Source organism: Drosophila persimilis, unplaced genomic scaffold (assembly GCF_003286085.1).
Source record: "Drosophila persimilis strain 14011-0111.01,24,50 unplaced genomic scaffold, DperRS2 tig00000631-arrow-arrow-pilon, whole genome shotgun sequence".
NCBI lineage: Eukaryota > Metazoa > Arthropoda > Insecta > Diptera > Drosophilidae > Drosophila > Drosophila persimilis.
The window spans coordinates 442,177-465,866 of record NW_020825327.1 but is presented as its reverse complement, the minus strand read 5'-3'; the positions used below and the strand labels follow the sequence as shown (position 1 = coordinate 465,866).

At 39.4% G+C, this 23,690-nt stretch overlaps 1 protein-coding gene and 2 long non-coding RNA genes across 5 annotated transcripts in view; all 3 read right to left on the bottom strand.

Annotated features, from left to right (window-relative positions):
• Nucleotides 1-4,749: 4,749 nt before the first annotated feature.
• LOC113566223 lies at nucleotides 4,750-5,447 on the bottom strand. Its single transcript, XR_003408999.1, has 2 exons — nucleotides 5,283-5,447; nucleotides 4,750-5,222 (listed from the first exon to the last, which is right to left on the bottom strand). It is a non-coding gene; the product is annotated as an uncharacterized LOC113566223 (long non-coding RNA).
• A 5,002-nt stretch (nucleotides 5,448-10,449) lies between these two features.
• Nucleotides 10,450-11,136, bottom strand: LOC113566224. The gene is made up of 2 exons (XR_003409000.1): nucleotides 10,972-11,136; nucleotides 10,450-10,911 (listed from the first exon to the last, which is right to left on the bottom strand). It is a non-coding gene; the product is annotated as an uncharacterized LOC113566224 (long non-coding RNA).
• Nucleotides 11,137-16,138: 5,002 nt separating this feature from the next.
• The window catches only part of LOC6603470 (G1/S-specific cyclin-D2), a 64,275-nt gene continuing 56,723 nt past the window's right edge, over nucleotides 16,139-23,690 (bottom strand). Inside the window, exons 3-5 of one of the 3 annotated variants that reach the window (XM_002028413.2) lie at nucleotides 22,905-23,079; nucleotides 16,661-16,806; nucleotides 16,139-16,600 (exon numbers count right to left, since the gene is read on the bottom strand). In XM_002028413.2, coding sequence (XP_002028449.2) covers nucleotides 16,280-16,600; nucleotides 16,661-16,806; nucleotides 22,905-23,079 — 642 coding nt within the window. In that variant the 3' untranslated portion in view covers nucleotides 16,139-16,279. Of the gene's footprint in view, nucleotides 16,601-16,660; nucleotides 16,807-22,904; nucleotides 23,105-23,690 lie in introns of those variants that run through there. The other 2 variants (XM_026990948.1, XM_026990949.1) reach the window with 2 other exon arrangements.

The window sequence follows — 23,690 nt, the reverse complement described above, 5'->3', positions numbered from 1 at the left end:
ATGGAGCTTAAATTTTGTTTGAAATATTGTGATCCCATAATTGTAAAATTTAAAAGTAAGAGTTACTCTCTGTCTACATTCCTCGATTCAGAAAATAAAAAAAAACGGAAAGGATCGTTGTGAGGTGCTGTGGTGACCGCAACTCTACATTTATACCCGATACTAAGTCAGTATAGCTCTGACATCTAACAGGAGTGTGGATACCAAATTTGGTTGCTCTAGCCTTAATAGTCTCTGAGATTTGTGGATGCCCCAGATTTTCGTCCTTTGCGGGGGCGGAAGGGGGTGTGGCGAAATTTTGAAACTAGCTCGTCAAGGTCCGATATCACAGGAGTGTGGATCAAAAATTTGGTTGCTCCAGCTTTTATAGTCTCTGAGATCTAGGAACTCACTTTTAGCAATAACCATGAAACCGACCATGAAACCTGTGTGTTAGAGAGAGACAGAGCGAAGAGAATGAAATTTTTTTCATCATTTTGGCTGTAATAATTATACGATCTAGTTCAGATTTTGCAGTCTAGAAGATATAATCATTCTCTACGATTCAGCGTTTTCTCGTATCTTTGAAATTGTGGATGCCACAGATTTTCGACCTTTGTGGGGGCCTGTAACAGTGACATGTCACAGAAGTCTGGATACAAACTGTCGTTGCTCTAGCTCTTATAGCCTCTGAGCACTAGGCGCTCATAGGGACGGACAGACAGATATGGCTCTATCGACTTGGCTTTTGATGCTGATCAAGAATATATATACATTATGGGGTCAGAAACGGTTTCTTCTGGACGTTTCACACATCCACTTTCACCACTTATCTAATATACCCCTATACTCTGCGAGTACTAGATATAAAAATTTACTGACTCAATATGGCAGAAAAAAATTAGAACAAAAATTTCGACTCAAAATACATACTCCTTTTGAGACATTTCAGGTATTCAAAATTGAACAAGTTATACCTTTTTACAATGTTAAAATTTAAGAAGAAATTAGAAACCTGATGAAATTTTGTTACATTTACATTCATCTTCTATTTTTCATGGCTTTACACAATTACCCAAGATATCTGCTGTTCATTGAAATAGTGTTGCTTTCGAACAAAATCAAAAAAAGAAACTCATATTAAAACCTATGTTATATGTTCTGTATGAGCTGCTTTACCCCGGCCTGGCATGGGTCAGTAAGGTCCTGCCAACGTTTCAATAGGATTTGAGCCAATAATTTTAATAATTCTTAAACCACTTGCCAAAATTGAGTTCAGGTTGACGGATTTGCAGTTGGTAGAATTCCTTTGACCTTCGGCTATAAGATTTCGATGAGTTTAAGATCCAGTGACTGAGCTAATCATGGCAGAACGTCGATATTTTCGGAATATTTTTTGTTCAGGGCATCAGTAGATAATTGCCGCGCACTCGATGTCGCGCGTTTGGCGGTGCGCTCGGAAGATCCACAATCCACACGGCGTTCACCGCAGCGTAACGCTTAAGATAAGTTAGTTACGCTCCCACCACCGTTTTAACCGGCGCGCTACCAACACGTTACACCCAAGTGATCCAGTAGCTATTTCTTAATAATCTTGAACTTGAATCCCCCGCACATATTTATGTACATATGTCTATGGCTACTTATACATTTTGAATTAGCATATACTTGAACATATGCATACATATATATATTCACTCATGCCTTCATAGTTATATACCGTTTTACCCGTTGTTTCTCGTCAAAAGGGTGGTTCGTTAACCGAAGCCGCGGTAAATACCACTTACAGCCATACATACATACATGCAAGCAAAAGAAGCAGTGCATTCCTTTCGTTTTTTCGCTTCTCCACCGGTTGCTTGCGTTGTATTTGTTGGGATAGTTTTCGATGCCGCGCTAAAACTTAATGGAACGCCAACAACGCCCTACCTTGCATTTCGAGGGTATATTTTTTGTTTAACTGCCGGTTGCAACCGACTCTATACATTGGTACCTCGTGCCTCAATATTATTGTTCGTCCACAATTTTCGCTCTTGGTTAAACATTTATTGATCGTAGTATTTATATCTGCACATTCCGGCCACATTTTACAATTTCCATAATATTGTTACGTTTATACAGTTCGTATTTTCTGGGTTGAGAATATGCTTTCGATGTCTTGTTGCTCCCCTCGGCAGTCCCTCTTACGGTTCCGAGCACTATGGACCAATCCGCAGCCATTTTCACACGGTCCAAGTTTGCCTTCGCTGCAAGCAGACTGACCCGCTTCGATCAGAAGCTCGACGCTCCAGATGCTAGCACTCCAACCTGCTCGCTCTCCCAAGTCCATCAAGATCAACTCCGAAGCCTGTGGGCAAAGGTGGACGCTGAGTTCGAGGCCTGTTCGGTGGCGATGTCGGAAGCGGATCCAAAGGGTGGTAGCTGATGTCCAAGGGATGTACGATGACTGCTACACGGTCTACGCGTAATGCCTTGCCGAACTGAACGATCAGCTCGAGCCCCCGACTGTCTCTCACACGCCGCAACTGGCCGTTCAAGTGCAGACTTCCGGCGGTAGCCGCCATTCTCCATGTGACACTGGGACTACCAGCAGTGGCCCACGTTCCGAGACCTGAGGTCTCCATTCTCAATTGCCGCTTAGTCAAAGAAGATCTGCAGTTTTTCCATCCGCTCTCTGACTAAGCCGGGCTTACAACTAAATGCCGCAACCTACGTTATTCCGGAATTGGCCCTATGTGGTGGTTCTCTTGAGAAAATTACCCTGGTGGATGATATTGGTGTTATATTACGCGCCAAGCTAAAGTTTTCTAAACACATGTCGACAATGGTAAATATGGCCATGGGCGTACTTCGGTTTATAAAGAGGTGGTCAAAAGAATTTGACGACCCATATATAACAAAGACTCTCTATACCTCGCTAGTTCGTACAAAGTACACCAGGACCGTATAGAATCAGTACAGAAAAACTCTTTACTCTTTGCTCTGCGGGGCCTTAACTGGGATACGGGTGTGAGACTTCCATCTTACTCTAGTAGACTGCTATAAGTAAACCTCCCATCCTTAGTTAGCCGTACGAAAATTCTTGGTGTGATTTTTGTGCACAACTTGATCAGGGGTGACATAGACAGGCCGCATAAACTTCACGATTCCTATTAGACTCACTAGAACTGTTATAGCGTTGTTCCTTCCACTTTGTAGATCGAATTATTCTTTGCATGAACCGTTTAGGGTCTTATGCTTGGATTATAATTCCCTCTACCATATTATTTCCCCCACTAAATCTCTTCCTCTTATTAAGTTACTCACACACCTTAACCTTACACACCTTTCTAGTAATTAGAAATTGTAGTGGTATTTGTATTTGTATTTTGAATGCATGCTTAGTTTCTTAATTAGTGAAGTGAGTCTGACCAACTTAAATTTTTCATGTTTTTTACTAGACTAGAAGCTATTTTTACAAAAAATAATCATGACCATAGCGATAAGCCTTCTTTATATTTTCGGATACCTTGATTTTTAATATTAAGCAGTCGATGTTTTTTGACTTATATCCCTTTTTGTAAATATTTTTTTTCGAATTTGCTCAAAACTTTTTAACTGGCCTTAACTGAGGCACATTTGCAGGTTTTGCAGCTTAGGCACGAACTCAATGCTTTGTTAAGTGCTTAACAAATGAGTGGGAAGCAGATCAAGGATAGTGGTGTTCAGTCTTCTTCAGATGAGACAAAGTTGCGACAATGTTTGAAATAACCAGAGAAATGTTGAAAAAACCCACAATGTTGCGAGAATGTTAGAAATAAACAGTGTAACGTTGAAAAAACGGACGCATGGTATGAGAAATGCTACATTGTGAAAACAGTCAAGGAAAACACTTAGAAAAGAAAGGTTTATCCAACGGCTTCGAGTTGTGCGATTATATGTGGTTAGTCTACACGTAATATAACATACGGCTTTTCCTGTGATTACGGATTTTCGGAAATTCCGCCAAGAATTTGCCGAAAAACCAACAAAGGTATTCCCATATATATGGGAGGATCTGAACCCAAAACAAGCAAAAAAAAAAGTGGCCAAGAGGCTTCAGAGTTTTCTGGCATAATGAGCAGACGCTATTATCATTCGCATAATACCTATCAACAAATTTTTTAAGCGTCGGAAGACAATTGTCCTTGTAATTTTGCGCATTTACAGCCAATACTGCCAATATGTTGGTTTTTTTTCATCTGGTACAGAGAAAAGTTTGATCAGGTCTTCTGGTGTCTGCATATGTAGTATAGAGAAAAATATTTTTTAACAATTTTTTTACAGTCGGTCCGGTTCAGCGCATTTTATCATAATTTATTGTACCAATACGTTGTATTAAATGTAATTCGTTACATAATTACCCATACTAATAAATCGGTATGTATATATAAATGGAGTAAAAAAATTTACGTGATCTCATAAATTGAGAATGGCTGAGCCGATTTGTCTCATTTGGTTTTCAGCTGTTTAAATTTTCCAGGAGAAGGTTTATACGAAAACACTCCCGAAAAAATTTATTTTTTATTTTTTTTTTTTAATACTAGCCGTAGTAGCCGTATTAGCGGAGAATCCATTGCCATAGTCGGAGATCAGGTCAAAACTCTTTATATTCTCCATCAAGAAACAATCAACTGAGTTGTCTACATTTCTTATCCGTGCAACCACAATGAGCGCCACAGCAAAACGAGGCAGGGCCGGCTAGTTAAACAACAAAAATCGAAGTATAGAGGCCATATAAAGAAAATTTCGTTTTGTATAAATAGACTTAAAAAAAAAATTTAATAACGTCAATTATTATGTATTCTTCTTTTTTATGTGTAATTTAATTTACAAGGACTTGGAGGAAACTAATATATATTTAAATACTAATATTTAGTATATTGGCTCAAAAAATACTTTTCTCAAAATTGTATGTCTTGTAACTCATTTTTAGCCTGCCCTAGAATCTTAAATGTTTGCGTCCGATAGGGTAGGGTAGCCTTAAAGCAATTTTGATCAGCGTTGGCGTCAGCAGTAGTAAATGTTAAGGAGGGTATTGGCATTTGCCTCATGCGTTGCGGGCGCTGCTGATGATATTGCTGGTTTGGATGAGTCTGATAACGTCTCTGGCAGTACATTTTTGCAGAGTTAGGAGGTTCAATGTCAACAAAAAACGGCTGTAGGTTGCGACTGTGCTCTTCAAAAATGGTCTCCATATGCAACATACACTCTTGCAGTTGAACCTATTTATATAAAAATAAAATTTAGTCAATGCCTTGGACTTCACTCTTTCTTATACAAACTTGTTCGATGCTGGTTAAGTCCGTAAGTAGACCTAATAAAAAGGGAAGATTATGGCCTGTGCGTAGATGCCATTTTAGCCCACTCATTGAAGCGGCTATACTCGATGCTGCTATTGTGCTAGCTGGGTACTTTGCAAATTGATGTTCTGCGAATAACAGTTAGTATATAAACATTTTAATAAGAATAATAAAATATTAAAATACCAAATATTCGGTAAAATGCACATCCCCACAACAAAAAATGTCTGTCCAGAGAAGGGTTGGTAATTTCGGCTTCAGAATTCCAAAGGGGGCTCTAAAACACATGATGGGTATATTTTGGTATATTGTAAGGAATGGGCAGATCAAGCAAGCCAAGAATTGGGTTCTCATGCCGTATTGACTAGGAATAGTTTTTCTTAGCTCAAACTTGGTTCGCCATGGAGCTTAAATTTTGTTTGAAATATTGTGATCCCATAATTGTAAAAGTAACTCCCTGTCTACATTCCTCGATTCGGATTTAAAAAAAAAAACGGAAAGGATCGTTGTGAGGTGCTGTGGCGACCGCAACTCTACATTTATACCCGATACTAAGTCAGTATAGCTCTGACATCTAACAGGAGTGTGGATACCAAAATTGGTTGCTCTAGCCTTAATAGTCTCTGAGATTTGTGGATGCCCCAGATTTTCGTCCTTTGCGGGGGCGGAAGGGGGTGTGGCGAAATTTTGAAACTAGCTCGTCAAGGTCCGATATCACAGGAGTGTGGATCAAAAATTTGGTTGCTCCAGCTTTTATAGTCTCTGAGATCTAGGAACTCACTTTTAGCAATAACCATGAAACCGACCATGAAACCTGTGTGTTAGAGAGAGACAGAGCGAAGAGAATGAAATTTTTTTCATCATTTTGGCTGTAATAATTATACGATCTAGTTCAGATTTTGCAGTCTAGAAGATATAATCATTCTCTACGATTCAGCGTTTTCTCGTATCTTTGAAATTGTGGATGCCACAGATTTTCGACCTTTGTGGGGGCCTGTAACAGTGACATGTCACAGAAGTCTGGATACAAACTGTCGTTGCTCTAGCTCTTATAGCCTCTGAGCACTAGGCGCTCATAGGGACGGACAGACAGATATGGCTCTATCGACTTGGCTTTTGATGCTGATCAAGAATATATATACATTATGGGGTCAGAAACGGTTTCTTCTGGACGTTTCACACATCCACTTTCACCACTTATCTAATATACCCCTATACTCTGCGAGTACTAGATATAAAAATTTACTGACTCAATATGGCAGAAAAAAATTAGAACAAAAATTTCGACTCAAAATACATACTCCTTTTGAGACATTTCAGGTATTCAAAATTGAACAAGTTATACCTTTTTACAATGTTAAAATTTAAGAAGAAATTAGAAACCTGATGAAATTTTGTTACATTTACATTCATCTTCTATTTTTCATGGCTTTACACAATTACCCAAGATATCTGCTGTTCATTGAAATAGTGTTGCTTTCGAACAAAATCAAAAAAAGAAACTCATATTAAAACCTATGTTATATGTTCTGTATGAGCTGCTTTACCCCGGCCTGGCATGGGTCAGTAAGGTCCTGCCAACGTTTCAATAGGATTTGAGCCAATAATTTTAATAATTCTTAAACCACTTGCCAAAATTGAGTTCAGGTTGACGGATTTGCAGTTGGTAGAATTCCTTTGACCTTCGGCTATAAGATTTCGATGAGTTTAAGATCCAGTGACTGAGCTAATCATGGCAGAACGTCGATATTTTCGGAATATTTTTTGTTCAGGGCATCAGTAGATAATTGCCGCGCACTCGATGTCGCGCGTTTGGCGGTGCGCTCGGAAGATCCACAATCCACACGGCGTTCACCGCAGCGTAACGCTTAAGATAAGTTAGTTACGCTCCCACCACCGTTTTAACCGGCGCGCTACCAACACGTTACACCCAAGTGATCCAGTAGCTATTTCTTAATAATCTTGAACTTGAATCCCCCGCACATATTTATGTACATATGTCTATGGCTACTTATACATTTTGAATTAGCATATACTTGAACATATGCATACATATATATATTCACTCATGCCTTCATAGTTATATACCGTTTTACCCGTTGTTTCTCGTCAAAAGGGTGGTTCGTTAACCGAAGCCGCGGTAAATACCACTTACAGCCATACATACATACATGCAAGCAAAAGAAGCAGTGCATTCCTTTCGTTTTTTCGCTTCTCCACCGGTTGCTTGCGTTGTATTTGTTGGGATAGTTTTCGATGCCGCGCTAAAACTTAATGGAACGCCAACAACGCCCTACCTTGCATTTCGAGGGTATATTTTTTGTTTAACTGCCGGTTGCAACCGACTCTATACATTGGTACCTCGTGCCTCAATATTATTGTTCGTCCACAATTTTCGCTCTTGGTTAAACATTTATTGATCGTAGTATTTATATCTGCACATTCCGGCCACATTTTACAATTTCCATAATATTGTTACGTTTATACAGTTCGTATTTTCTGGGTTGAGAATATGCTTTCGATGTCTTGTTGCTCCCCTCGGCAGTCCCTCTTACGGTTCCGAGCACTATGGACCAATCCGCAGCCATTTTCACACGGTCCAAGTTTGCCTTCGCTGCAAGCAGACTGACCCGCTTCGATCAGAAGCTCGACGCTCCAGATGCTAGCACTCCAACCTGCTCGCTCTCCCAAGTCCATCAAGATCAACTCCGAAGCCTGTGGGCAAAGGTGGACGCTGAGTTCGAGGCCTGTTCGGTGGCGATGTCGGAAGCGGATCCAAAGGGTGGTAGCTGATGTCCAAGGGATGTACGATGACTGCTACACGGTCTACGCGTAATGCCTTGCCGAACTGAACGATCAGCTCGAGCCCCCGACTGTCTCTCACACGCCGCAACTGGCCGTTCAAGTGCAGACTTCCGGCGGTAGCCGCCATTCTCCATGTGACACTGGGACTACCAGCAGTGGCCCACGTTCCGAGACCTGAGGTCTCCATTCTCAATTGCCGCTTAGTCAAAGAAGATCTGCAGTTTTTCCATCCGCTCTCTGACTAAGCCGGGCTTACAACTAAATGCCGCAACCTACGTTATTCCGGAATTGGCCCTATGTGGTGGTTCTCTTGAGAAAATTACCCTGGTGGATGATATTGGTGTTATATTACGCGCCAAGCTAAAGTTTTCTAAACACATGTCGACAATGGTAAATATGGCCATGGGCGTACTTCGGTTTATAAAGAGGTGGTCAAAAGAATTTGACGACCCATATATAACAAAGACTCTCTATACCTCGCTAGTTCGTACAAAGTACACCAGGACCGTATAGAATCAGTACAGAAAAACTCTTTACTCTTTGCTCTGCGGGGCCTTAACTGGGATACGGGTGTGAGACTTCCATCTTACTCTAGTAGACTGCTATAAGTAAACCTCCCATCCTTAGTTAGCCGTACGAAAATTCTTGGTGTGATTTTTGTGCACAACTTGATCAGGGGTGACATAGACAGGCCGCATAAACTTCACGATTCCTATTAGACTCACTAGAACTGTTATAGCGTTGTTCCTTCCACTTTGTAGATCGAATTATTCTTTGCATGAACCGTTTAGGGTCTTATGCTTGGATTATAATTCCCTCTACCATATTATTTCCCCCACTAAATCTCTTCCTCTTATTAAGTTACTCACACACCTTAACCTTACACACCTTTCTAGTAATTAGAAATTGTAGTGGTATTTGTATTTGTATTTTGAATGCATGCTTAGTTTCTTAATTAGTGAAGTGAGTCTGACCAACTTAAATTTTTCATGTTTTTTACTAGACTAGAAGCTATTTTTACAAAAAATAATCATGACCATAGCGATAAGCCTTCTTTATATTTTCGGATACCTTGATTTTTAATATTAAGCAGTCGATGTTTTTTGACTTATATCCCTTTTTGTAAATATTTTTTTTCGAATTTGCTCAAAACTTTTTAACTGGCCTTAACTGAGGCACATTTGCAGGTTTTGCAGCTTAGGCACGAACTCAATGCTTTGTTAAGTGCTTAACAAATGAGTGGGAAGCAGATCAAGGATAGTGGTGTTCAGTCTTCTTCAGATGAGACAAAGTTGCGACAATGTTTGAAATAACCAGAGAAATGTTGAAAAAACCCACAATGTTGCGAGAATGTTAGAAATAAACAGTGTAACGTTGAAAAAACGGACGCATGGTATGAGAAATGCTACATTGTGAAAACAGTCAAGGAAAACACTTAGAAAAGAAAGGTTTATCCAACGGCTTCGAGTTGTGCGATTATATGTGGTTAGTCTACACGTAATATAACATACGGCTTTTCCTGTGATTACGGATTTTCGGAAATTCCGCCAAGAATTTGCCGAAAAACCAACAAAGGTATTCCCATATATATGGGAGGATCTGAACCCAAAACAAGCAAAAAAAAAAAGTGGCCAAGAGGCTTCAGAGTTTTCTGGCATAATGAGCAGACGCTATTATCATTCGCATAATACCTATCAACAAATTTTTTAAGCGTCGGAAGACAATTGTCCTTGTAATTTTGCGCATTTACAGCCAATACTGCCAATATGTTGGTTTTTTTCATCTGGTACAGAGAAAAGTTTGATCAGGTCTTCTGGTGTCTGCATATGTAGTATAGAGAAAAATATTTTTTAACAATTTTTTTACAGTCGGTCCGGTTCAGCGCATTTTATCATAATTTATTGTACCAATACGTTGTATTAAATGTAATTCGTTACATAATTACCCATACTAATAAATCGGTATGTATATATAAATGGAGTAAAAAAATTTACGTGATCTCATAAATTGAGAATGGCTGAGCCGATTTGTCTCATTTGGTTTTCAGCTGTTTAAATTTTCCAGGAGAAGGTTTATACGAAAACACTCCCGAAAAAATTTATTTTTTATTTTTTTTTTTTAATACTAGCCGTAGTAGCCGTATTAGCGGAGAATCCATTGCCATAGTCGGAGATCAGGTCAAAACTCTTTATATTCTCCATCAAGAAACAATCAACTGAGTTGTCTACATTTCTTATCCGTGCAACCACAATGAGCGCCACAGCAAAACGAGGCAGGGCCGGCTAGTTAAACAACAAAAATCGAAGTATAGAGGCCATATAAAGAAAATTTCGTTTTGTATAAATAGACTTAAAAAAAAAATTTAATAACGTCAATTATTATGTATTCTTCTTTTTTATGTGTAATTTAATTTACAAGGACTTGGAGGAAACTAATATATATTTAAATACTAATATTTAGTATATTGGCTCAAAAAATACTTTTCTCAAAATTGTATGTCTTGTAACTCATTTTTAGCCTGCCCTAGAATCTTAAATGTTTGCGTCCGATAGGGTAGGGTAGCCTTAAAGCAATTTTGATCAGCGTTGGCGTCAGCAGTAGTAAATGTTAAGGAGGGTATTGGCATTTGCCTCATGCGTTGCGGGCGCTGCTGATGATATTGCTGGTTTGGATGAGTCTGATAACGTCTCTGGCAGTACATTTTTGCAGAGTTAGGAGGTTCAATGTCAACAAAAAACGGCTGTAGGTTGCGACTGTGCTCTTCAAAAATGGTCTCCATATGCAACATACACTCTTGCAGTTGAACCTATTTATATAAAAATAAAATTTAGTCAATGCCTTGGACTTCACTCTTTCTTATACAAACTTGTTCGATGCTGGTTAAGTCCGTAAGTAGACCTAATAAAAAGGGAAGATTATGGCCTGTGCGTAGATGCCATTTTAGCCCACTCATTGAAGCGGCTATACTCGATGCTGCTATTGTGCTAGCTGGGTACTTTGCAAATTGATGTTCTGCGAATAACAGTTAGTATATAAACATTTTAATAAGAATAATAAAATATTAAAATACCAAATATTCGGTAAAATGCACATCCCCACAACAAAAAATGTCTGTCCAGAGAAGGGTTGGTAATTTCGGCTTCAGAATTCCAAAGGGGGCTCTAAAACACATGATGGGTATATTTTGGTATATTGTAAGGAATGGGCAGATCAAGCAAGCCAAGAATTGGGTTCTCATGCCGTATTGACTAGGAATAGTTTTTCTTAGCTCAAACTTGGTTCGCCATGGAGCTTAAATTTTGTTTGAAATATTGTGATCCCATAATTGTAAAAGTAACTCCCTGTCTACATTCCTCGATTCGGATTTAAAAAAAAAAACGGAAAGGATCGTTGTGAGGTGCTGTGGCGACCGCAACTCTACATTTATACCCGATACTAAGTCAGTATAGCTCTGACATCTAACAGGAGTGTGGATACCAAAATTGGTTGCTCTAGCCTTAATAGTCTCTGAGATTTGTGGATGCCCCAGATTTTCGTCCTTTGCGGGGGCGGAAGGGGGTGTGGCGAAATTTTGAAACTAGCTCGTCAAGGTCCGATATCACAGGAGTGTGGATCAAAAATTTGGTTGCTCCAGCTTTTATAGTCTCTGAGATCTAGGAACTCACTTTTAGCAATAACCATGAAACCGACCATGAAACCTGTGTGTTAGAGAGAGACAGAGCGAAGAGAATGAAATTTTTTTCATCATTTTGGCTGTAATAATTATACGATCTAGTTCAGATTTTGCAGTCTAGAAGATATAATCATTCTCTACGATTCAGCGTTTTCTCGTATCTTTGAAATTGTGGATGCCACAGATTTTCGACCTTTGTGGGGGCCTGTAACAGTGACATGTCACAGAAGTCTGGATACAAACTGTCGTTGCTCTAGCTCTTATAGCCTCTGAGCACTAGGCGCTCATAGGGACGGACAGACAGATATGGCTCTATCGACTTGGCTTTTGATGCTGATCAAGAATATATATACATTATGGGGTCAGAAACGGTTTCTTCTGGACGTTTCACACATCCACTTTCACCACTTATCTAATATACCCCTATACTCTGCGAGTACTAGATATAAAAATTTACTGACTCAATATGGCAGAAAAAAATTAGAACAAAAATTTCGACTCAAAATACATACTCCTTTTGAGACATTTCAGGTATTCAAAATTGAACAAGTTATACCTTTTTACAATGTTAAAATTTAAGAAGAAATTAGAAACCTGATGAAATTTTGTTACATTTACATTCATCTTCTATTTTTCATGGCTTTACACAATTACCCAAGATATCTGCTGTTCATTGAAATAGTGTTGCTTTCGAACAAAATCAAAAAAAGAAACTCATATTAAAACCTATGTTATATGTTCTGTATGAGCTGCTTTACCCCGGCCTGGCATGGGTCAGTAAGGTCCTGCCAACGTTTCAATAGGATTTGAGCCAATAATTTTAATAATTCTTAAACCACTTGCCAAAATTGAGTTCAGGTTGACGGATTTGCAGTTGGTAGAATTCCTTTGACCTTCGGCTATAAGATTTCGATGAGTTTAAGATCCAGTGACTGAGCTAATCATGGCAGAACGTCGATATTTTCGGAATATTTTTTGTTCAGGGCATCAGTAGATAATTGCCGCGCACTCGATGTCGCGCGTTTGGCGGTGCGCTCGGAAGATCCACAATCCACACGGCGTTCACCGCAGCGTAACGCTTAAGATAAGTTAGTTACGCTCCCACCACCGTTTTAACCGGCGCGCTACCAACACGTTACACCCAAGTGATCCAGTAGCTATTTCTTAATAATCTTGAACTTGAATCCCCCGCACATATTTATGTACATATGTCTATGGCTACTTATACATTTTGAATTAGCATATACTTGAACATATGCATACATATATATATTCACTCATGCCTTCATAGTTATATACCGTTTTACCCGTTGTTTCTCGTCAAAAGGGTGGTTCGTTAACCGAAGCCGCGGTAAATACCACTTACAGCCATACATACATACATGCAAGCAAAAGAAGCAGTGCATTCCTTTCGTTTTTTCGCTTCTCCACCGGTTGCTTGCGTTGTATTTGTTGGGATAGTTTTCGATGCCGCGCTAAAACTTAATGGAACGCCAACAACGCCCTACCTTGCATTTCGAGGGTATATTTTTTGTTTAACTGCCGGTTGCAACCGACTCTATACATTGGTACCTCGTGCCTCAATATTATTGTTCGTCCACAATTTTCGCTCTTGGTTAAACATTTATTGATCGTAGTATTTATATCTGCACATTCCGGCCACATTTTACAATTTCCATAATATTGTTACGTTTATACAGTTCGTATTTTCTGGGTTGAGAATATGCTTTCGATGTCTTGTTGCTCCCCTCGGCAGTCCCTCTTACGGTTCCGAGCACTATGGACCAATCCGCAGCCATTTTCACACGGTCCAAGTTTGCCTTCGCTGCAAGCAGACTGACCCGCTTCGATCAGAAGCTCGACGCTCCAGATGCTAGCACTCCAACCTGCTCGCTCTCCCAAGTCCATCAAGATCAACTCCGAAGCCTGTGGGCAAAGGTGGACGCTGAGTTCGAGGCCTGTTCGGTGGCGATGTCGGAAGCGGATCCAAAGGGTGGTAGCTGATGTCCAAGGGATGTACGATGACTGCTACACGGTCTACGCGTAATGCCTTGCCGAACTGAACGATCAGCTCGAGCCCCCGACTGTCTCTCACACGCCGCAACTGGCCGTTCAAGTGCAGACTTCCGGCGGTAGCCGCCATTCTCCATGTGACACTGGGACTACCAGCAGTGGCCCACGTTCCGAGACCTGAGGTCTCCATTCTCAATTGCCGCTTAGTCAAAGAAGATCTGCAGTTTTTCCATCCGCTCTCTGACTAAGCCGGGCTTACAACTAAATGCCGCAACCTACGTTATTCCGGAATTGGCCCTATGTGGTGGTTCTCTTGAGAAAATTACCCTGGTGGATGATATTGGTGTTATATTACGCGCCAAGCTAAAGTTTTCTAAACACATGTCGACAATGGTAAATATGGCCATGGGCGTACTTCGGTTTATAAAGAGGTGGTCAAAAGAATTTGACGACCCATATATAACAAAGACTCTCTATACCTCGCTAGTTCGTACAAAGTACACCAGGACCGTATAGAATCAGTACAGAAAAACTCTTTACTCTTTGCTCTGCGGGGCCTTAACTGGGATACGGGTGTGAGACTTCCATCTTACTCTAGTAGACTGCTATAAGTAAACCTCCCATCCTTAGTTAGCCGTACGAAAATTCTTGGTGTGATTTTTGTGCACAACTTGATCAGGGGTGACATAGACAGGCCGCATAAACTTCACGATTCCTATTAGACTCACTAGAACTGTTATAGCGTTGTTCCTTCCACTTTGTAGATCGAATTATTCTTTGCATGAACCGTTTAGGGTCTTATGCTTGGATTATAATTCCCTCTACCATATTATTTCCCCCACTAAATCTCTTCCTCTTATTAAGTTACTCACACACCTTAACCTTACACACCTTTCTAGTAATTAGAAATTGTAGTGGTATTTGTATTTGTATTTTGAATGCATGCTTAGTTTCTTAATTAGTGAAGTGAGTCTGACCAACTTAAATTTTTCATGTTTTTTACTAGACTAGAAGCTATTTTTACAAAAAATAATCATGACCATAGCGATAAGCCTTCTTTATATTTTCGGATACCTTGATTTTTAATATTAAGCAGTCGATGTTTTTTGACTTATATCCCTTTTTGTAAATATTTTTTTTCGAATTTGCTCAAAACTTTTTAACTGGCCTTAACTGAGGCACATTTGCAGGTTTTGCAGCTTAGGCACGAACTCAATGCTTTGTTAAGTGCTTAACAAATGAGTGGGAAGCAGATCAAGGATAGTGGTGTTCAGTCTTCTTCAGATGAGACAAAGTTGCGACAATGTTTGAAATAACCAGAGAAATGTTGAAAAAACCCACAATGTTGCGAGAATGTTAGAAATAAACAGTGTAACGTTGAAAAAACGGACGCATGGTATGAGAAATGCTACATTGTGAAAACAGTCAAGGAAAACACTTAGAAAAGAAAGGTTTATCCAACGGCTTCGAGTTGTGCGATTATATGTGGTTAGTCTACACGTAATATAACATACGGCTTTTCCTGTGATTACGGATTTTCGGAAATTCCGCCAAGAATTTGCCGAAAAACCAACAAAGGTATTCCCATATATATGGGAGGATCTGAACCCAAAACAAGCAAAAAAAAAAAGTGGCCAAGAGGCTTCAGAGTTTTCTGGCATAATGAGCAGACGCTATTATCATTCGCATAATACCTATCAACAAATTTTTTAAGCGTCGGAAGACAATTGTCCTTGTAATTTTGCGCATTTACAGCCAATACTGCCAATATGTTGGTTTTTTTCATCTGGTACAGAGAAAAGTTTGATCAGGTCTTCTGGTGTCTGCATATGTAGTATAGAGAAAAATATTTTTTAACAATTTTTTTACAGTCGGTCCGGTTCAGCGCATTTTATCATAATTTATTGTACCAATACGTTGTATTAAATGTAATTCGTTACATAATTACCCATACTAATAAATCGGTATGTGTATATAAATGGAGTAAAAAAATTTACGTGATATCATAAATTGAGAATGGCTGAGCCGATTTGTCTCATTTGGTTTTCAGCTGTTTAAATTTTCCAGGAGAAGGTTTATACGAAAACACTCCCGAAAAAATGTATTTTTTATTTTTTTTTTTTAATACTAGCCGTAGTAGCCGTATTAGCGGAGAATCCATTGCCATAGTCGGAGATCAGGTCAAAACTCTTTATATTCTCCATCAAGAAACAATCAACTGAGTTGTCTACATTTCTTATCCGTGCAACCACAATGAGCGCCACAGCAAAACGAGGCAGGGCCGGCTAGTTAAACAACAAAAATCGAAGTATAGAGGCCATATAAAGAAAATTTCGTTTTGTATAAATAGACTTAAAAAAAAAATTTAATAACGTCAATTATTATGTATTCTTCTTTTTTATGTGTAATTTAATTTACAAGGACTTGGAGGAAACTAATATATATTTAAATACTAATATTTAGTATATTGGCTCAAAAAATACTTTTCTCAAAATTGTATGTCTTGTAACTCATTTTTAGCCTGCCCTAGAATCTTAAATGTTTGCGTCCGATAGGGTAGGGTAGCCTTAAAGCAATTTTGATCAGCGTTGGCGTCAGCAGTAGTAAATGTTAAGGAGGGTATTGGCATTTGCCTCATGCGTTGCGGGCGCTGCTGATGATATTGCTGGTTTGGATGAGTCTGATAACGTCTCTGGCAGTACATTTTTGCAGAGTTAGGAGGTTCAATGTCAACAAAAAACGGCTGTAGGTTGCGACTGTGCTCTTCAAAAATGGTCTCCATATGCAACATACACTCTTGCAGTTGAACCTATTTATATAAAAATAAAATTTAGTCAATGCCTTGGACTTCACTCTTTCTTATACAAACTTGTTCGATGCTGGTTAAGTCCGTAAGTAGACCTAATAAAAAGGGAAGATTATGGCCTGTGCGTAGATGCCATTTTAGCCCACTCATTGAAGCGGCTATACTCGATGCTGCTATTGTGCTAGCTGGGTACTTTGCAAATTGATGTTCTGCGAATAACAGTTAGTATATAAACATTTTAATAAGAATAATAAAATATTAAAATACCAAATATTCGGTAAAATGCACATCCCCACAACAAAAAATGTCTGTCCAGAGAAGGGTTGGTAATTTCGGCTTCAGAATTCCAAAGGGGGCTCTAAAACACATGATGGGTATATTTTGGTATATTGTAAGGAATGGGCAGATCAAGCAAGCCAAGAATTGGGTTCTCATGCCGTATTGACTAGGAATAGTTTTTCTTAGCTCAAACTTGGTTCGCCATGGAGCTTAAATTTTGTTTGAAATATTGTGATCCCATAATTGTAAAAGTAACTCCCTGTCTACATTCCTCGATTCGGATTTAAAAAAAAAAACGGAAAGGATCGTTGTGAGGTGCTGTGGCGACCGCAACTCTACATTTATACCCGATACTAAGTCAGTATAGCTCTGACATCTAACAGGAGTGTGGATACCAAAATTGGTTGCTCTAGCCTTAATAGTCTCTGAGATTTGTGGATGCCCCAGATTTTCGTCCTTTGCGGGGGCGGAAGGGGGTGTTGCGAAATTTTGAAACTAGCTCGTCAAGGTCCGATATCACAGGAGTGTGGATCAAAAATTTGGTTGCTCCAGCTTTTATAGTCTCTGAGATCTAGGAACTCACTTTTAGCAATAACCATGAAACCGACCATGAAACCTGTGTGTTAGAGAGAGACAGAGCGAAGAGAATGAAATTTTTTTCATCATTTTGGCTGTAATAATTATACGATCTAGTTCAGATTTTGCAGTCTAGAAGATATAATCATTCTCTACGATTCAGCGTTTTCTCGTATCTTTGAAATTGTGGATGCCACAGATTTTCGACCTTTGTGGGGGCCTGTAACAGTGACATGTCACAGAAGTCTGGATACAAACTGTCGTTGCTCTAGCTCTTATAGCCTCTGAGCACTAGGCGCTCATAGGGACGGACAGACAGATATGGCTCTATCGACTTGGCTTTTGATGCTGATCAAGTATATATATACATTATGGGGTCGGAAACGGTTTCTTCTGGACGTTTCACACATCCACTTTCACCACTTATCTAATATACCCCTATACTCTGCGAGTACTAGATATAAAAATTTACTGACTTAATATGGCAGAAAAAAATTAGAACAAAAATTTCGACTCAAAATACATACTCCTTTTCAGACATTTCAGGTATTCAAAATTGAACAAGTTATACCTTTTTACAATGTTAAAATTTAAGAAGAAATTAGAAACCTGATGAAATTTTGTTACATTTACATTCATCTTCTGTTTTTCATGGCTTTACACAATTACCCAAGATATCTGCTGTTCATTGAAATAGTGTTGCTTTCGAACAAAATCAAAAAAAGAAACTCAAATTAAAACCTATGTTATATGTTCTGTATGAGCTGCTTTACCCCGGCCTGGCATGGGTCAGTAAGGTCCTGCCAACGTTTCAATAGGATTTGAGCCAATAATTTTAATAATTCTTAAACCACTTGCCAAAATTGAGTTCAGGTTGACGGATTTGCAGTTGGTAGAATTCCTTTGACCTTCGGCTATAAGATTTCGATGAGTTTAAGATCCAGTGACTGAGCTAAACATGGCAGAACGTCGATATTTTCGGAATATTTTTTGTTCAGGGCATCAGTAGATAATTGCCGCGCACTCGATGTCGCGCGTTTGGCGGTGCGCTCGGAAGATCCACAATCCACACGGCGTTCACCGCAGCGTAACGCTTAAGATAAGTTAGTTACGCTCCCACCACCGTTTTAACCGGCGCGCTACCAACACGTTACACCCAAGTGATCCAGTAGCTATTTCTTAATAATCTTGAACTTGAATCCCCCGCACATATTTATGTACATATGTCTATGGCTACGTATACATTTTGAATTAGCATATACTTGAACATATGCATACATATATATATATTCACTCATGCCTTCTTAGTTATATACCGTTTTACCCGTTGCACTATGGTCCAGAATTCGTTTTTTTTGGCATAAAGTCGAAATTTTTATGTGAATGGATTACGTTTTTTCTTGCAAATTCTCAAAGTTAATTCATCATACATATTAAAAATGAAAAAAAAAAAATTATTTAGCTTCCCTGAAGATTTTGGCGAGCTTTTGAAAGTGAACAATCGATCAACTGATTGTGATTGTGTGATTGTGTAAACTACTTGTTTACATTTTTACGTGGCGATCGAGTAAATTTGCTCAAATAAATTCGGCTAAAAATGGAAAATGAAGATAAAGGTATGTAGTATCTAATGTATTTAGTTATTTTATGTGTAGTCTCAAGATTTAAGTGTTGTGCAATGGCCAATTTATGTGTATTTTTGTAGAAAATTTAACTGCGTCCCCTGTGTTTCGTAGAATATAACAAATGAACTGAGTTCTGCTGAGAAAAACTAACTATGTGAGTTTGTACCTACAAATGTTGTAATTGACTGGAAAGTAACAACTTTGGCCCCTTTTCTTTAAATTTGTTAATATTCAGGAAAGTTCGAGTTTTTGCATAGCGATCTCATCGATATTTGGCGCAACAACAATCGACAAAAAAAATCTGTCTCACATTGGATTTACAGTAAAATCAATAACAACCATTTGGAAAATGAAAAAAAAGAGAAATAGATAAAAAAATCAGTAATTTTGAATCCTTCATTAAAAGAAACCTTCTGAAGTGCAACAAAATGATGGAACGGTTTATGACCACCCATGCTAAATGGATGGCTTCTAAAATAACAATTATTGTTGATGAAAATTGAAAGACACCAAAGAAAATCTTAATCGCAATTTCGTGTAACTATTATATAAATTCGGAAAAATTTCGTTCTTTTTGTGAGAGTACTTTTTGCTTATATATGCAAACATATCCGTGGTACCCAATGTCTCCTACGATTCATAAAGTATTAGTCCACGGTTTTCAAATAAACAATTCGACGTTGGTTCCACTTGGATGTTTAGGAGAAAATGCTTCAGAGGCACGGAATAAAATGTACAAAAAAGACAGATTATCACATGCAAGAAAAAATAGTCGGGTAAATACTATGACTGACATTTTTTATAGAGCGATAGATTCCTCGGATCCATTACTATCGAGTGTCTGTTTAAAGGAGAGGGAAAGGAAAAACAAGAAAAAGCCTCTTTCCAAAGAAGTATTAAGCCTTCTGGAGTTGCCATCTACCGAAAGCAAAGATTCATGTGAATACGAAAATGACTCGCAATCTGATTCTGATTCTGATTATAATATATACGACATAGAACTAGAAGAAGAAGATGAGGTCATTTAAGAAAAAAATTAGTGTGTAATAAATTTCCAAAGTTTATATATAAATATAGATAATTTGAAATAAGATTTTATGTATAATGATTTAACAACAAAATGTAATAAATTTTAAGTATGTAATTTAAACTTCCGACTTTATGCAAAAAAAAAAAACATGAACAAGTACAAGTATACAAGTATATGTACAAAATTTAAAAGCTCTAGCTTTAATTTCGAGCTCTGTGTTAAACAAATCTGAGGTGCTCTGGGGAAGGGGGTCGATGGCGTGGTCGAATCTAAAACAAAAAAAAAACGAAATTTTATAAAAATACTCAAAATAATTGTGCAAAGTTTCAAGGCTCTAGCTTTAAAACTAGACTTCATGCCAAAAAAAACGACTTCTGGACCATAGTGCGTTGTTTGAATCTCGTCGAAAGGGTGGTTCGTTAACCGAAGCCGCGGTAAATACCACTTACACTTACATACATACATGCAAGCAAAAGAAGCAGTGCATTCCTTTCGTTTTTTCGCTTCTCCACCGGTTGCTTGCGTTGTATTTGTTGGGATAGTTTTCGATGCCGCGCTTAAACTTAATGGAACGCCAAGCAACGCGCTACCTTGCATTTCGAGGGTATATTTTTTTTTAACTGTTTGCAACCTACTCTATACATTGTTACCTCGTGCCTCAATATTATTGTTCGTCCACAATTTTCGCTCTTGGTTAAACATTTATTGATCGTAGTATTTATATCTGCACATTCCGGCCACATTTTACAATTTCCATAATATTGTTACGTTTATACAGCTCGTATTTTATGGGTTGAGAATATGCTTTCGATGTCTTGTTGCTCCCCTCGGCAGTACCTCTTACGGTTCCGAGCACTATGGACCAATCCGCAGCCATTTTCACACGGTCCAAGTTTGCCTTCGCTGCAAGCAGACTGACCCGCTTCGATCAGAAGCTCGACGCTCCAGTTGCTAGCACTCCAACCTGCTCGCTCTCCCAAGTCCATCAAGATCAACTCCGAAGCCTGTGGGCAAAGGTGGACGCTGAGTTCGAGGCCTGTTCGGTGGCGATGTCGGAAGCGGATCCAAAGGGTGGTAGCTGATGTCCAAGGGATGTACGATGACTGCTACACGGTCTACGCGTAATGCCTTGCCGAACTGAACGATCAGCTCGAGCCCCCGACTGTCTCTCACACGCCGCAACTGGCCGTTCAAGTGCAGACTTCCGGCGGTAGCCGCCATTCTCCATGTGACACTGGGGACTACCAGCAGTGTATCACGTTCCGAGACCTGAGGTCTCCGTTCTCAATGCCGTAGCCGATCAGTCAAAGAAGATCTGCAGTTTTTCCATCCGCTCTCTGACTAAGCCGGGCTTACAACTAAATGCCGCAACCTATGTTATTCCGGAATTGGCCGCGGAATATTCGCGGCCAATCGCATCCGATCTCGCAAAGTTTCATGAGAGACTTGCCGAGACTTTCATGGGCGGACCCCACATTTTTCAAGAGCTCTCCAATCTATCTCCTGATTGGAGCTGATGTCCTACCATCCGTCCCGCTAAGCGACTTGCAGACCAACATATGTGGATCTGCCCTCAGACAAGAAACAGTTTTCGGTTGGGTACTCACCCAGTACCTAATGTGACAAATCAAATTTTATCCGTTTCAAAGTAGAATTTCCAGACTACCTATCAAACTGGTAGAAGACTCGGGGTCATACTACGAAAGTAATTTCCTTCCAGCCTCCTCCGCAGAATTTGTCGAACTGTCTCCTACGCTGGACCGAAGGGAATATTTCCAAAATAATAACGGAATGAAATATAAACGCTCCGTGCCGAATTCAAGCCGGCACTTAAATGTAAATCCGTTTTCAGACCAACATGGCCTCATCAGTAATTTTCAATGTTCTAAATGTGCCCTTAACCCGTTCTAAGCTCCTTACTAATACTTTGACTTTTTTATTCCATCCTAGTTTTTTGCATCCAGACGGAGAGCCTCCGGATTAGCTTGTGCCGTTGCCGGGTCTGCCGAGGGGTCCATCCTACGGACCTGCCACCATTTTCGTCGCCTGAGCTTCGAGAAGAGACTCCGAGCCGTCCTAATTAATATATATTGCGTCAACTGCCTGGCTCACCAACATTCCGACAAGGATTCTCGCTGTGGCGGGCTGTACCGGGTGTGTGGGGGGGCTCGGAAGATTCACGATCCACACGGTGTTCGCCGCAGCGTAAGGCGTCCCACCCCCGTTTAAATCGACCGCGCTACCTACACGTTACACATGCATACCCTACGAAACCACAAACAAATATATGAATATATGAAGATTATTGGAAATATTCAATCCTGACCTCGTTCAAGTACTCTGCGTACACAATTGTTAAATTTTGCATCTAATGTTCAATCTGAATACTATAAATGTTCAATTTGAATACTATAAATGTCTCAAAAATAAATTTGAAAGTAGTGACATCTATTTCATTGTACATTCATTTTGACATCAACCTCCTCTGACAGACATCTTATTTATAATTTAATTTAATAATTTTTCGTTTCACTTTTTTTTTTGCGCAATTTATTATACGCTCCGTAGGAGTATTTCTTTTTTTTCTTTATTTATAAAATGTTGTATTGTACTAAAATGAATTTAATAATTTATAATATTTGTGCATATATATATTGTTTTTTTCTTTTTTACAGTTAAATGTAAAGTCACTTTCGATTAAGTTTCATTACCACTCACAAGAAGGTTTTCATTGGATCGTTAGTTGGTGATTAGTGAACGAAAGGTATTGTGTGCTGATGAAGACCTATTGACTTACCTTTGGCTGCCATCGATATAAAGGCCTGAGCATGTTGTCTAACTTTAGCAAAGCTTATATCAGGGATTTTTGTAATATTTATTGGCACTCGTCTAATTAAAAGATCAAGAAAGTCCAAGGGGGTCACAGATGAAAGGTCCCATCCCAGTCGGCTTAGCACGTACAGTTCCCATTTCTTAAGGTTAGAGAAGAGAATCAAACTGTTAAAAAAAGGAAAACTGCATTGTGTATTAAGAAGTCGAGGACAATAAAATGTAGTTTCCTACTTATGTAATTTTTCTATAAATTTTTTAATAATAAAGGAACTGATCCAGATTCGGAAGATTCGCCATAGATTTTTGCACTTGTTGTGGCAACGCCTTGGCCTTCTAGATATGGGCGGCACTGGCCGTCAGCCATCGGGTGCTACAGAGGAATAAACGGATGAGAGGTCTGCTCGTCACAACTGTAAGCTCGGATCGGGGCACAGGCGTCTCAGGCTCATGGCTTGCCCTGAATCCAAGGCGACTGTGCTTCACGCCATAGGATACAGATGGTCACGAGCAAACAGGCACCCGCCGTAACTCTACACACCGGTGGAAGTGCGACTATACTCTCCCCGTGATGCTGGCTAATTGTAGTCGGGGGAAAAAGAGAAGAAAACTCTCAGTGAAATAACCCCAATTCAAGGTGACACTGTCATATGTCGAGGGATGCATGGCCGAGGGGGTGATCGGTCATTAATATGCGGACTCTGGATACCTGCTTACCTCCAGTTTAAATAAGACTTCCCGGGGCACGCGGGCT